The sequence below is a fragment of the Ambystoma mexicanum genome, chromosome 7q, assembly GCF_040938575.1.
Source record: "Ambystoma mexicanum isolate Mex_15411 chromosome 7q, UKY_AmexF1_1, whole genome shotgun sequence".
NCBI classification, from domain to species: Eukaryota; Metazoa; Chordata; class Amphibia; order Caudata; family Ambystomatidae; genus Ambystoma; species Ambystoma mexicanum.
Genome location: NC_090941.1, coordinates 1,000,745,267 through 1,000,761,409, shown reverse-complemented (window position 1 = coordinate 1,000,761,409; position 16,143 = coordinate 1,000,745,267). Strand labels below are relative to the sequence as shown.

Here is a 16,143-nt window from a genome sequence, read left to right as displayed (position 1 = left end):
GGTCGGCCAAGCAGTGCTGCGCAACCTGTTCGCCTAAGGTGAGCCTGGTGTGGAGGTAAGAATTGCTTAATGTTGAGTTTTGGATGTTATGCTTAATGTTGAGCCTTTGCCACCTCCTGTGGTTGTGCATGTGTGTACTGCTATGTATTCTTTTATTCATGAGCATGTGAATCCATGCCAGACCCCATGCTGGAGAAGGAACAAGTTACTTACCTGTAACTGTTGTTCTCCAGCATGGGTCTGGCATGGATTCACATGCAAACCATCCCGCCTACACCTCTGCGACTCTTCACTTGGTCATACTGCCACTTTGCGTGCTACCAAATCTGAGGATGGCTGCCAGAGGCGGGGCTTAGGGAGAGGGCAGTCATTGGCTGGGGGCAGTATGACCCAGAGATCAGTGATTGGTTACTACTAAGAAAGACCGATCAGAAAGGAAACTGATACTGATTTTTTTTCTTTACTGTGGATTCCCAGCCTGACGACGGGGAATATTCATGAGCATGTGAATCCATGCCAGACCCATGCTGGAGAACAACAGTTACAGGTAAGTAACTTGTTCCATTTCTTTCTTTTGGATCATAAAATTGTCTGTTTGCTGGAAAGAACAGTTCAGTTCCAGAGTTCACGAGGTTCCATGATTTTGTTCATCTCCCGAAACGGTTAACATTTAGAAACCCCAGTACTTTCAGTCTGAGTGATCTCTCTCCTGTTAACTGGTGGCCATTGCTTCACTGTGTAATCACTGACTTCCTGGCCCAAACCTCTGAAGATGTGCTCTAGTCCCAAGCAAAGGGGTCCCATCTTGCCCCTGATATGCATTGTGGCCTAATTCAAATACGCTGAAAATGGCAGGTAGTCTTCGCCCCAACGCCAATACCAATGTGCTGTGCCCCAATTCTGGTTCCTGTTAGTGGTGCCTTTAGTTCAAACAGTCATAATACCTGATCACTGGGGCAACTAACTAAAACAGCTTTGGCCCACTGTAAACGGTTAATCTTCTAGTGCAGATACTTGTGATCATGATGACATGGCATGGGACTGCATCCAGACTTGCAAGAGGCAGCCTCACGCCCTGTCATAGTTCTGGTCCCCTAGTCACTGTGATGGCATTCAACTAGAGGTCGAGGAACATGGTATCAGATGCTTGCTTTCAAGTTTTCTCTTTCTAGCCCTTCTTAGATTCCTGCCGGGCAATATTATTGGCATTTGTTTAAAAAATAAAATTTAAAAAAAGTAAATGTCATCTCTTCAAGGAAGCTAAGCTGCCCTAGTTTTATTTGTCGTAGAGCATTCTCTTGGAAGCTGTAGGTTTCATTTTTATAGCACCAGTTGTGAATTTAGTTTGAAGTTCCTCATCATTCACATGCTCCTGTATAGCATTGAAATGTTTAGATGTCGATCCCATTTAGTCTTTCTTGAGCACTGTTTGTGTACTTTTCCTGGCTAAGGCTGCCATTTATTTTGAAGTTTCTTTAAATCAAGATTATTTTTCCCACAGGTTTAGCGCCATCCAGTGTGACTTTGTAGTCCGCAGGGCACCTTCTGAAATTTCCAGGTCACAGACGGGGTCCCAGGAGTCGAGCGAGCAGCAGACATCCAGTGTGCCGATAGCCAATGGACATGGTCCACCTCCTTCTTCCAAGGCCACTTCCAAAACTCCAAAAGGAATTATGGGCATGTTTGGTGCAAAACCAAGCTCAAAGCCGCAAACCACCAGCAATAATTCCAAGCCTGATGTGAAAGAATCACCAGTAAGTCCTATATGTTTATCTAGCACTACTCTCTTTACTCTTCAGACAGTCAACATTTTTTCTATACAGATCTATTTCTCATTCCCATTTATGAACTTTCCAACTAATTGAGTGGCTTTACGTATAGCTGTCAAGACCATAAGGGGGAGAGCATTGACATCCTCTCCTGAACCACAGAAGCCGAATGGGATCGACTGTGGTTGGCACGGGTCCCTTATGTTAAAGGTACAGGTAACCACGTGGCAGCCAATGAGGGGGTAAGGGGAGAGGTATTAGAGAGAGATTATGGATAGGAAGGGGGAGTTGGGGAAACTGGAAAGAGGGTTATTGTAACGAAATTGGATGGGTAGGGGGAAGTTAGGAAAAGGAGTACCGTAATACCATGTAATACATATCCCTCTAACCTGACCTCACCTATTTGTTGTCTAACCTGCATGAAACATGAACTGGCACAATCACTCTCCTTCTGAACCTTCTCTTGGAATCATAAAAATGTATTCATAGATTAACATTCATTCACTCTCCAACTTGAACAACCAACAGCTGATCTAATAACACAAACATGTTTAGCACATGATGGTGAACTGAACCAACATTAAATGGACATAGCAAGTGTAATGGAACATACAACTGGAGAATCGACCCATGTAAGTCGCATCACTCATGGCCTGACGGGCAAAGCGTGGCATGGAAAGACGAAACAAACACATAACTTCACCTCAATACCAGTAGCGGCACAACTCATCCTCTTCCCCAAAACTGTACTTCCACCCCACATAACGCGACCCCGAAAATGACCTAACACCAAACCACCTCCTTCCAATATTAAAGGAGCCCTTATCAATGCTCGCTCCCTTGTTGGCCATTCCTCTGAGATCGCCAACCTTATTATCACAAACAGCCTAGACTTCCTGGCTGTTACAGAAACCTGGCTTCATCAGGCAACAGGACCTGCACTCTCTCTAGCCCTACCTGAAGGCTATACCATTATCAGGGCAGATAGAACATCAGGCAAAGGCGGAGGAGTGGCCTTCATTGCCAAAACCCAACTAGCCCTCGGAGCCATTCACCTTGCTAGCTTACCTTCTGCAGAACTCCTATCAGTGAAACTAACTCTCGCACCCACCCAAACAATACTCTTGCATCTTATCTACCGGCCCCTCTCCCTCCTTTGAGAAGGACATCCTGAACCTCCTCTCCACCCATACCAAACTTGGATCCCAAACTAGCCTCTTAAGAGGTCTGAACCTCGGCCTCCAAGACCCTAATGACCATCATGCCCTAGCCGTGGACAACTCCATCTCTAATTTGGGCTTTATACACAGAATCGCAACACCCACCCATTCCGAAGGCAGAACACTGGACTGGGTATCTTACCTTAACTGCTCCATCTCCATTATCCAAAATGAACCCGTAGCCTGATCAGACCAACATCTTATCCTATTCTCCATCCCTGGATCCTCTCCAGCCAAAGCCACCTTAGCACCCCCCTCGCTATCCAGAAACAGTAGCAAAATAACCATTGACAGCCTCCAGCCTCTCATCAGCGACATCCTCAACGAGACTAAATTCAGTAACCTCGACGCGCCCAACTTGGTAGACCTCTACAATAACACTCTTAAATCTGCACTTGATATTGTGGCCCCTCTTAAACGCAGGAGGCCAAACCTTTGGCTCACCTTAATAAATTGTTCACCCCCGAACTAAAGAGTCTGAGAAACACAAAAAGATCCGCTGAATCCACCTGGCGTAAATCCCCGTCCATCTTCAACAAAACTGCATTTATGTCAGCTTGTGCCATCTACAAAGCGGCTATCCTCTCTGCCAAAAAAAAAACCTACAACTCTAGAATCCCTTATGCAAAATTCAGTACTAAGGAACTCTTCAGCATCCTAAAAGAGCTCGAATCCCCTGCTCCACCCACCCACACAAGACTGCAATAAAGACGCAGAGTGGTGCACTAAAATCCAGCAAGCACTCGTAGACAAAATCACTTTACTCCAAAATAAGATCAATGCTAAAAAGGCAAGCCTCGCCCTTGACCCAGTGAAAACCCCTCATCCATGCACTCCTTTCACCTTTTCACAAGTTACCTCAAAGGAAGTTGAAGACATCATAAAAAGCGTGAAACCTTCTCATTGTCAAGGGGATATTTGCCCGGCCTCCGTGATTAAAGAAGGCGCCAAAGACCTAACCCCCTTCATCACTGTTAGGAAAGATTTCATAATTGTATGTAATTTTCCCTCCTTGTGTACACCCCCAAACTTTGTGCTGCTGTTTAGACACCATAGACTGACTTTGCAGAGAAGCACAGCCTTCAGCTGCACTCTCTGGGTTTTCGCTCACTTTTTATTGGGAAACTGACATGCCCTTAAGACAGTCAGTACTGGGAGACTTTGTTTCCCTTATTCCTTTTCCAATGTTGCAACTTTTCTACAACATGTAACAAGTACACAATGTACCTTCCAGTACAGTGTACTTGGGTCTGTAGTCATCTTCCAAAGGCCCTAGATACTCCTGATGGACTTTTTGTGAGATGTGTCATGGACAGGGCTGGTTGCAGCTATCTTTTTTGCATTATTGTTAACCCTTTTCTGCCATGTTAACCGCATTAACCGCGTTTGGTACGAATATGTGGCCTGGCTCCAAAATGGCCATGCCACGAGGTTCTTTGTCCTGTCCTTTGGCCATCTTGCCCCTTCACCTTCCCCAGGTCGAGTCGACCCGGGTCCGTCCATATTTGGTCATGCATTTTCCTGGGAAACGCAATGCTTTTGCGGGCTTCTGCATGCCTTGTGTGTGTGCCTCCAGGATGTGGGCTGGAACGTCTGAGTCCAATACACATGCTGGGTGCCAGAGAGTCTGGAGTGCCATGAATGACTGGGACCACCGTGGTCCGTGATTGGTCCACGTATGGAGTGTGTGTTTGTGAGCAGAACCCCATTGGGTCCTCTTAGTTTTGGCGCGAAGGGAACTTTGGATAAGAGGAGGCCAAAAACACCCATACCAGGTCGATCTCTGGAGTTCTCACTGAACGAACGATAGGATCCAAGTATCCTGAAACTACGAAGCTGAGTCGAGGAACCGCTGGTGACCCGCTGGAAGGTTTGGCACCCTGAGCCCGCTGTCGTCCCGTGGGACCCCTCTGCCTCTGACATTCCTAGAAGGTCTGCTAAGACGCTTCGACCCATTAGAATAGTGGGACCAACTATTCTTGGCACCTTCACCAAAGCCTGCAAGTAAGCTTTCTCGGAAGTGTCCCTGGGCCAACCAGTGGGCTGAACAGCTTACCCAGTTGCTCTGCTCTGTCACCGCCGTCGTTTCGAGGAGGTCCTCGAAACCTAGTATTCTTCTAGCTCTGTGTCTACAGCACCCTCACACCGAATTTCGTACACTTGGCATTCCCAGGTCTGAAATGAGACTAGTGCGCCAGGACCGGTGCATATGCTGTTACCGTGTTGCCCTGCCGCGGCAACGACCCTTGCAGGTGCGCTGCATTTGTGACCCTCTTGCCCCTGAAGCCTGCTGCAGTGAAACTGGGTTGATTCATCCACCAGGAGCGGAGAAATCGCCACTGTCCCGTTTGGGAATCATTGCTGTATCTCAGGAACTGAAAGCCGCAGAGACGTCCTTTTTGTCTGGCTCAAACCCGCAAGCGAAGTGGACTGAACTGGCGAAGTTTGGGTCCGAGTGCGCCTGGGACCGGTGAGTACTTCCAATACTAACCGGTGACCCCTAGCGCCAGGGCCCCTTTTTACACACAAGTGGCCCCTGAGGGTCCCTCTCCTTTCCACTACTAATGCGAACTAGCGACTCCATCCCGCACTCTGGAACTGCCTCTGCCTTCAAGTGGAGGTCCTCCCTGAATAGTGGGAACTTATTCTTCATCATCTCATCCACCTTCCTGAGCTGCTAGAGACCCCTGAAGAGACCCCGTTTTGCCCATTGGAACAACCGCGTGCACTTGCACTGCATGTCCTATTGAGCACAAGGCTCCCCTCTTCTTAGGGCTTGGACTGCCTCTTAGTTGGGTGTATTATTGATGTCGAAGGGGCCTAAAGACTACCTGCACTGCCTGTTTCTTTCCCCTCTGGGTTGTAGACATATTTCGTGCATTTAACCTTTTAGACCCCAAAATGTTGTGTATATACATTGTATTGATAGTGTTGTGTTGGTTTACTGATTGTTACTGTGATTCTTTTGCTATGGTCTGGGTTACAAAGGCCTTATAATAAATGTGTCTATATTTTTGATATAACACCTGTCTGGGAGTAATTTCTAAGTGTCCTTACTCTGTGTGCTCATTGAGGTCTTTCAGTCACCCTCACCCCTCCTGAGACTTAGTCTTGACCACCTGCCAAAGCTACCTTGATTGGTCTGGCTTGTCCAGAGGTTATCCTGTTCCAAGAAACAAGGCTGGCCTTCTGAAACTCTGCCCACCAGGTCAGAGTTCAGAAATCCATCTTAGCAATCACCATGCTGATAAATTCCTCATTCGCCTCCAATCAAGTGCCCAGCAACCTCAAGGAAGCCTGGGTTATGCTTCTACTAAAAAAAAAAAACAAATAAAAAAAAAACAACCTTGACCCAAATGTCCACACCACCAATAGGCCCATCACCACCGTCCCGTTCCTTCTAAAAATTCTGGATTGTGTGGCTTATCTGCAAATTCAGAAGCATCTAGAGGAGAATTAACTCCTTGGACTTGTTTTCAGACCCAGACATGGAACTGAGACAGCCCTCCTTGATATAAAGATCCAAATGGACGAGGAAAAGGACAATGGTAAGTTAGCAATTCTCCTACTCCTTGACTTATCCGCTGCCTTCGACCTCGTCGACCACCAAATTCTCACCAAACACCTTCACACTAATTCATCTGACTGGGTTAAATCCTTCTTATCAAATGGGACCGCCAGAGTCTTCTCCCCGTCAGCTTTAGCAGACCCCACACCGATACTCTCTGGCGTCCCTCCGGGATCTTGTGTGTCACCCACACTTTACAATATATTTACAAAGCTACTCTTCGACCACCTGGACAATTTGGGTGTCATCTACACTAACTACGCAGATGACACCCAAGTCCTCATTCCCCTTACGGGCTGTTACGACCATGATTCCAAACTGCTAAACATCTATCTCAAAATCCAAGCCTGGATGGCCACCAATAGTCTTTGCCTCAATGACGACAAGACGGAGTTGATGATCGTGGGTAATCAGGTACGCCTGAATAAACTCGACACTAGATACTCTTCCTTTCGTCGTTGATGGTAATATTATCAACGTCTCTAGAGAGATAAAAACACTGGGGGTCTACCTTGACTCTACATGTGTAAACAGTGTAGCTTCCTCCACGGCCTATACCAATAAACTGATCTACAGTTGTAAAGCTAATTATCCACAAGCAGTTGCCTAACGTTGGCTAGAGCACTTGCGCTATCTAAACTCGATTACTGCAACACATTATTCCTGGGTTCATCTGAACACAACCTGAATAAACACTAGGTACGCCAAAATAACTCTCTGAGAGCAGCACTCGGCCTTCCCAGATCTTGGCATATTTCCTCTTACAGACAGAACGCCAACTGGGTACCCATCCGGGACAGAATCCCATTATGCACCCTGGCCATCACACACAAATGCCTTACAAACTCGGTCCCGAAAAACCTGGCGGACACAATTTGTATACACCAACCCACACGCACCACCAGATCATCTCACGGTGACAACCTGGTGGTACCAAGATTCAATCTAAAAACAGCCGGAGGAGCCAGCTTCCTGGTTCAAGCTGCCAAATCCCTCTAAGACAGGAACCCTCCTTCCTCACCTTTAAAGCCAGTATAAAAACTTGGCTGAGCAACAAGTCTCATCACTAAGATGCCTCCACCATTCTAACTGACCATTGTCTATTTATGCTTCTGCTCATCTTTTGTTTGCCATACTACTGTATATGATCTTCTACTGACCCACCTGTAACCAGGGTCCCCCCCCCTCCCGCTGTCTCTTCACTGGATTGTAATATGCCTGCCTTATCTGTATGTAACCATTAAGTTTTTCAAGCGCCCAGTTACCTCAGGGTTTGGTGCGCAATATAAATAATAAACCAATACAAAAATAACATGTTGCAAGCAAACAAGTCTTTCCCCTAAATTTGCCGCACTGGCTTGTTAACGTGTCTTGACTTCACACACACTGATTTGGGTTTGACACCACACGTTCCTTCATGCACTGTCAATAACTGAGTCCCAAGAAATGTGCAAGTTCGTAAGTTAGAAACTAAATAAACCATATGAATCGGGGGGCGCTGTTGTGCGCCAACAAAGATGGCCGCCTAGAGTGAGAGCTCCGTATCCTGACAAATTCAATCTAAAATATCCTGCAGAGTTACTTTAATATCTGCGTTCAGAAGGAGACAGATCATCACGTTTGGGCATCAGCGGAGCAATTTTGAAAGATAACCGCAGCTCGATTCACCCGCGACGGGGCCAAAGCAGGTAAAGCGACCAGCCACCATCAGAGCGCTTCGCGCGCAAAACCTCCGTTCATCGGAGCACAGCCCGGGACTCTGGCAGGCAGCGGGACCTACGGCCCAACTGACCCAGACATGCTTGCAAAGACGGCAATCCAGGAACACACTCCCGTGCACTGGGGCCGACGGCGCAGGGAAGCGAAGTGTGCAGGACCCAGCGGTGCCCGGCCTCACAAGGTAGGTGAACGCAGCTGCTTGCAAGGTGGGCGCCCGAACACCACCGGAGCCCGTGAACTGGCAAGAGCCTCCAGAGACTCCGCGGTCATACACTGTGGACTGTCCTCCCCTCTCATTACACTAGCGGGAACAACCCTGCGGTCTTCCCGTACAGCGACCCAACAAAATTTGAACTCGGCGCCATATGCTTCCCTGATTCCCGGGCGCACAGACCGAAAACTGGCAGTCTATAACCGTCCCCCGCAGAACGAGAACTGCAGCCAAATCACTGATAGTACGGACTGCTTGGGTGACCACATTACCAAGACCACCGGGGGCGCTGATGCTAAATTCAGTCATATAGGCTCAGGAGCTCAGGCTACAACAAAAACGCTTAATTAAGGCCCTGTCAACGGCCCGGTCCTGCACATGCAAGGGGGGGACTTGGTGGTACACCACGAAGATGCTGTTACAGGGCAGCAAGGAAATAACAGCGACAATATGATATGGGCAGTTTGCAGACTCTGCCAGAAGCACGGCAGGCAGGGTCATTAATAGAAAGCGTCAGAGACACTACTCTCACGTAATACCAGCTGCAATTTCCCAGAGAATTGGGCAGACCGCTTACTGCACTCTGCCGATCAAAAGATCCACAGCAAAGCTCCGCAACACCACCCCTATCTAATTAACCCGGCCTAAAAGCACAGAAGATGGCGTCACACCTTCAGCATGCACAGAATACGCCGACCAGCCATAGGGGACATGACAAGGGGACACAGGGGCAACAAGAAGGGCCCTATGGACGCCTACACCACTGCAGCTAACTGGGAGGACTCCCAGAGACCCATCAACCCTACCCAAACTGAAACAAACATGGACCTGTATACGACTGCCCTCCAAGCGGGATTCACAGCAGTTAACAGCAAACTAGACGACCTCAGTAATAATATTGCCTCCATCAGAGAAGACATCCGAAAAGTGAACACCAGGGTCTCGGAGGCTGAAGAAAGAATGAACACTCTGGAAGATACGTCGGCTATGCATAGCAAAGCAATAGAGGCGATCCAAACCTAAAGGTAAAACAAGATAAATGTGACTACCTCGAATCCAGATCGCGGCGCAATAATATCAGGGTGGTGGGTATGGCAGAAAGAACCATGAATGTACTGATGACATTTTTCCTGGAAGAAGTCCGCCGCTCACTGTTCCCAGAAGCCCAGTTCTCACAGTAGTTCCTTGTGGAAAGGGCGCACAGATCACTAGCCCCACCACCCAAGCCAGGCACACCTACACGCAGGATAATTGCCCGCCTGCTCAATTATCGAGATAGGGATTTGGTCCTCCGTTTGTCGCGTGAAAAAGGGTCCTTGTCTTATGACTCCAACCAAATCCATATGTACCCAGATTTTTCCAGTGTCCAAGCGGCCAGACGCACATTTGATCAAGTCAAAAAAACACTAAGGGATAAGAAGATACTGTATGCTATGCTGTTCCTGGCAAAACATCGACTGCAACATGCAGACAGGGCCCACTTCTTCGACTGAAGAGGCCATGGCCTATATCAAGCAAAATGTCCCATAAGCTCCGAACAATGGATGATGGTCAGTAGGGGTGTCACGGTATTAGTTTTATGATGGTACAATAACCTTATTGCCAAATGACGGTATATCATGGTTATCGCGGTATAGCAGGTGGAGTTAACTAATCTTAACAAATATTTTCTAAAAGGTCATAAATTGTCAAATTTATCATCACAAACAAAACCAGGCACCCAGTGTCAGAATTGGGCTTTTCAACATACTTTCCAATGTAATGCCACCCCGTGCTTCCACCAAGCACAAACACACATGTGGAGAGGAGGTGGGGGGGCAGCCCTGCTGCGACTGGCAAAGCAAACTGAATAGCTTTTCTTAAGTGGTCCTTTAGGCTTTTAGCTCCCCCACTGGCTACTGGTGAAGATGAACATGTTGCCATCTTGATAACCTGCATGCCACAGATCATTGGAGCCTGATGGTAGTATACGCTTGTGCGCATACACACACACACACACACACACACACGCACTCTCTCTTTACGTTACAGCCTTTAGTTTACTTGCGGGCCAAAAGGTGTTCAGTAATCACGGACATGTTACCCTTTGGTATGGCAGCAGGGAATACCCTCAGAGATGAGTAAACTTTTCAGTGTGACTTATTATATGTAAATTCAATGATAGAATCAGGGAAATCCCCCATTGTCATATGTTTAGAAAACATTATCCATTATAAATATATAAACCCCAAAGCCGCCAACCCAAAGTAAACCCTTTTCCTTCTTGGCACTGTATTTATTCTTCCTATTGCTAACATATTGATTTTGTGTCAGGCACGTGTGGTTTATGGAATGGCATTAAAAACTGCTCCAACTGAAACTACTTGGCAGACGGCACATCCAACGGTGCAAGACCAAGACTGCGCAGCACTTGCTTACTGCAGCCTTTCCAAATCAGATTGAAAAGCACACTTAACGGTATGAACGGTATACCGGTATAAACAATGTGATGGTTATTATTGTTCAATTAAGTGGTTCACGGTATCTTTAACGGTATACCGTAATACCGTTACATCCCTAATGGTCAATAAACCGGTACACAGGAATCTCCACCCAAAAAATGTGAGGTTAAGGCTCCCACGAGCGGCATGTTCTAAAGTTAACAAACATGGCCACACAAAGCCTCTGACTGTTAAGTTGGTTCAAGGGGATACACCGTCCAGTTGGAGGGATAGTGAGGGTGGGATGGGAAGGGGGCAGGGTAAGTGGGAAGAAGTGGGAAAAACTGAAGGCTGGACAGGGAACAGCACACATAAGATCTAGAACAGGCATAAAAAGCAACCACCTTTGAATCGTACATGGCAACATCTGGACTGGCGAAAAGGATAAATCTCCTATTCTGGAATGTCCGAGGATTAGCAAACCCCATCAAAGCCAGAAAAATACTGGCCTACGCCAGGAGGCACAAAATTGACATCCTCTGCTTACAAGAGACGCACGCCACAGGAAAGGTTGTGGAATCTTTTGCCCATGATTGGGGTCCCCTGAGAATAGGCACAGTATACTCCTCGCAATCCAGGGGAGTACTAACCGCTATCTATCACTGCACATGCTTCCAACTAACTAGATCGTCAACAGACACCGAAGGGAGATACGAGATTCTATGGGGCATGCTGAAGAATCAGGAGGTAACCCTAATAAACACATATGGCCCGAACATCGACACCCCAGAGTTTTACCTACATATGTCACAAATATCGCCCCCAGGTGATGCCAAAATTATATGGCGTATAGATTTCAATACAATTTTAGATCTCCGGAAGGACAGGTCAACCAGAATCCCTAGACCGCAGTCCAAGGCCGCCCCAGTGATACTACTGGGCATGGCTGAAAATACCACTGTTGGATGTGTGGAGGGAACTCCGTCCTACCCTGGAGGAGTTCATGTTCCACTCCTCCAGTTCACGTATAAACTATTGGCTAATCTCACTGGAACTGATCCCACGGGTGGGCAGTTGGTCCATCCATCCACGCACCTTTTCTGATCATTCACCGGTTCTGCTCGAAGTACAAATGATCGAGCTACTATCGCCATGAATATGGCATATGCCACCAGCCCTACTACGTGACGAAACAATTGTAGAACCTCTGAGAGTGGACATTATCGAATTCTTTGCAAACAACGAGGGCACTGTTGCCTCTAAGGCCACGGTATGGGAAACATTTAAGGTCCTGGACATGGGGGCACCTCCTAACGAGAACAGTGGGCACGCTAAAAGCTATTAGGAAGGAACTAAACCAATCAGAGGTCACCCTTTGAACCTTGGAAAACGCACATGCACACACTCCAGGCAACAATACCCTTAACCCACTGCAGGAACAGCTGGAGAAATTCAGAGATCTGGCTGAACGGGAAGTGAAATATATCACACAGCCAACCATAGCCAGACGATACGGAGAGGGAAACGCACAGCCAACCATAGCCAGACGATGCAGAGAGGCAAACAAAGCCTGTAGGACAATGGAAAACCTAATTAAGCCCGAAAATGGGATCAGGCCAATCGCGTCCATCATGGGGTCGGACGGGTCAATCCGCACAGAGGCTGATGAGATCAACAAAGGCTTCCTGGACTTCTACTCCGATCTGTACAAGAATGTCGACCAAGTATCGGAACAATACGTGTCCTCAATTCCCCTTCCCAGGTTAGAACCGGCGGAGAGGGAAACACTGGAAACCCCCCCTAACGCTGGAACAAATCAGCCAGGCAATAAAAGACTTGACAACTGGGAAAGCCCCAGGCCCAGATGGCCTTCCAGTGGAATTGTATAAAAGCTACTCAGCTTAACTATCCCCTAAACGGCTAGAGCTATGGGAAGAATCCCTATCGAAATGGCACCCTCCTGGAATCCATGCGGGAAGCCGTCATAACCGTGCTGCTTAAACCACACAAACCACAACAGGACCCTAAATCGCATCGACCCCCTCTCGTTAATATATATGCGAAGTCATGGCGAATAGACTACTCCCACAGATGAGTAAATTGATACATCCCGATCAGGATTTATACCTACAAGATCCACGTCCTTAACCTGCGAAGACTCTTCGCGATAATATCACAACTAGACCCCGAGGCTGCAGCTGTGGCAATATCACTCGACGCTGAAAAAGCGTTTGACTCCGTGTCATGGAGATATATGTACGCCATACTTAACCAAATGGGGTTTGGGCCAGGCTTCCAAAGCTTTATTCAGCTATTGTATAACAATCCCAGAGCTAAAATAAGGCTAACCACACTGTCCCCCGCCTTCACTCTAAAGAGAGGTACACGTCAGGCATGCCCCCTGTCCCCTTTAATCTTTGCCGTTACGATAGAAGGCATGGCAGCACATCTACGCCACAAGCATTCAAATAGGGGTATTCAGATCCGGGGCTCTCCCCAACTCATCTCGCTATACGCAGATGATACCCTCTTGTACCCAACAGACCCAGAAAATAATTTGGCACCGGTTATGCAAGACATATCGAAGTTCGCCATATTTTCGGGCTATAAAATCAACCAAACAAAGTTCGAAATTATCCCCTTGACACTGAATGCCACGAAATCGGACGCCACGGCACAATTTCGATGGTCACCCAATACAACCCGTTACCTAGGCATAGTGATAGCTACTGACAGGGACATTACACAACTAGAGACCAAATGTATCCTTTGGAATAGGCTCCCAATATCATTATATGGCCGTACTGCACTACTTAAGATGGTAGTGGTTCCTAAATTACTATACCTATTTAGTAATATCCCTATATGGCCGGGTAAACAATTCTTCGAGAAACTCCAAAGATTGACCTACAATTTTGTATGGGGCGGTGGAACGATCAGACAGAACTGGGCCAAATTAAGTGAGAGCCACGACTTAGGCGGGTTGGCTGCACTGGACATCACCTTATACTATTACGCGGCACAGGCCCACTTTGCCAAATATTGGTTTCCATGACATGGAAGCGTTCGCCCACATACAGGCAGAGAAGTTTGCCGCTGCCCCTGTGGACATACGGTCCATGATATACACCAAGGGTCACGGAAATATAGGTGGGATTGATCCGGTGACCTGCACGGCTAGGGCTTGGGTGGCACTATATCGCAGGGTGGGTTGCACAAATCCTTACTGCCTCTACTACTCCCCCCCCAACCCCCCCCCCACTATGGCACTACTCAGGCGTCACCCCCACTCTGAACACCATGATGCAAAAGAACTGGGACCCCCGGGAAAAACCTGACACTGGGAGACTTGTGCCCAGATAAGGAATTTTTAAACCTGGAGGAAGCTGACAGGAGATTCGGCCAGGGCCTCACAGTATCTCTGCAGTACCTCCGCCTAAAAGCAGTGCTCAAACATAGATGGCCTTCGTTCCCCACAGAACCAACCCCCCATCCATTCATACTAGATATCATGGGCCAAGATGGGTTCGGAGGAAATATTTCTAAGATTTCCAGAACTGTCCAGGCCCATACCCCTTCACAGAACTCAATTAAATCCTGATGGGAAAGGGACCTGGATGTAACGATCGAAGACACACAATGGACTAGATATTGCCAATATACCAAAACCATATCCCTTAATGCCAACTTTAGTCTGGTCCAATTCAAAATACTGAACCACCTGCACATCAGAATTGTCTTTAAAGCTCTGACACTGACCCACAAGTGCATTCACCTCACCGCTCCTGCCTACCTCTCAAAAAGGATCCACCCCGTCTCCACTACCAGGTCAACTAGATCACCATATACCAACATGCTCTCTGTGCCACTAGTAAAAAAAGCCAGAGCGGGCGGAGCCAGCTTCCCCTATCTCGCACCCATTCACTGGAACGCTCTACCCCCCACGTTCCGAGGCGAAGCCTCCCTCACCACCTTCCGCAAAGCTATGAAAACTATCCTCTTCACATAAGGCCCCGCACATTATCATGAATACTCACCACATGACCCAGTGCATAAGTTGTAACACTATGACCAACTGCAATGCCTCAACACCAGCATGATGTTCTGTAGTATTCATAATGTATCAACGACCGCCACTATGCCTGTACCTGTGTAACTACGTTTTTTGCATATGGATTTGTATAGTGTAAACAAGTAGTTTGTGAATCTTAGTATCAAGCGCGGAGAAAGTATCGCAATATTTGATTTATTTTCACTACAGTGTGAACCCATGTGGAGGTTCTCAGATTGCGAGACTCCTGTTGCTGATGTTGAACTTTTGCTAATAGGTTGGGGAATAGCGCACGGATTCAAGTATCAATCCACAGTAATTTTAACGTTTTTTGCAAGTAACAGCGCCTCGATGCCCGTGGGCTGCTTGTACGCTATATAAATATAAATAAATAACTAAATCACCCTGGGGAAAATCAGCAGATTCGACTGCTCAAAACAATCTTTGTGCCCCAAATGCAATCATCCAGAAGCCAACTCCTTACATATGTACTGGGAATGTCCATCTATAAGGAAGTTCTGGGAAGAAGTGGCCTCTAACCTCAGCAAGATCCTTGAAATCCAAATACCGGCCACTCCCATAAAATACCTCCTGGGGGATATTGGAAAGACCCCCATCAAGATACGTAGACTCTTCTCAGTGGCAGCCGCAGTGGCCAAACAGAATATTCTCAGGCACTGGAAGGCAATTCACGCATGGTTTCGAAACCTGGTCGAGGTATACGAATGTGAAGAAAATTACACAAGGGGAATAACACCTATGAGTCATCCTAAAGACCTATGGGCCCCGCTGTGGCGCTACCTGAACACAGAACCTTTAAACTCTGACCCAGCGGAGCAATTATGACCCCTGAACAACCCCACGTGCCTCAATCTGTTCCCCGAACTACTGATTGCCTCGTTATGATATGCAATACACTATGCTGTTCACAAATTGTTGTAATTGTAATGTGTTCGTCAGTGAAAAATTAAAATAAAACATATGAATCTACTACGTGTAGCAGTTGCCACACGTGCGATAAGCGAACGTGGGACCAAAAGAATACATTGAGTAAATGTAGCGCTGTTGGGCAAGGTTTGATGTACCGTAGTAACCCTGTGGGGGACTACAACAACCTTGTCCTCTTGTTATTGGTAGCCCACCTATTGGCACAGGTCTGCACTACACAAGTTGGTAGAGTGACTG

At 47.3% G+C, this 16,143-nt stretch overlaps 1 protein-coding gene across 1 annotated transcript in view; it reads left to right on the top strand.

The window, feature by feature from the left end:
* Positions 1–16,143, top strand: part of POLD3 (DNA polymerase delta 3, accessory subunit) — a 526,599-nt gene that overhangs the window by 310,505 nt on the left and 199,951 nt on the right. Inside the window, exon 6 of the mRNA XM_069640165.1 lies at positions 1,502–1,754. Within this exon, the coding sequence (XP_069496266.1) occupies positions 1,502–1,754 (253 nt within the window). The remainder of the gene's footprint in view (positions 1–1,501; positions 1,755–16,143) is intronic.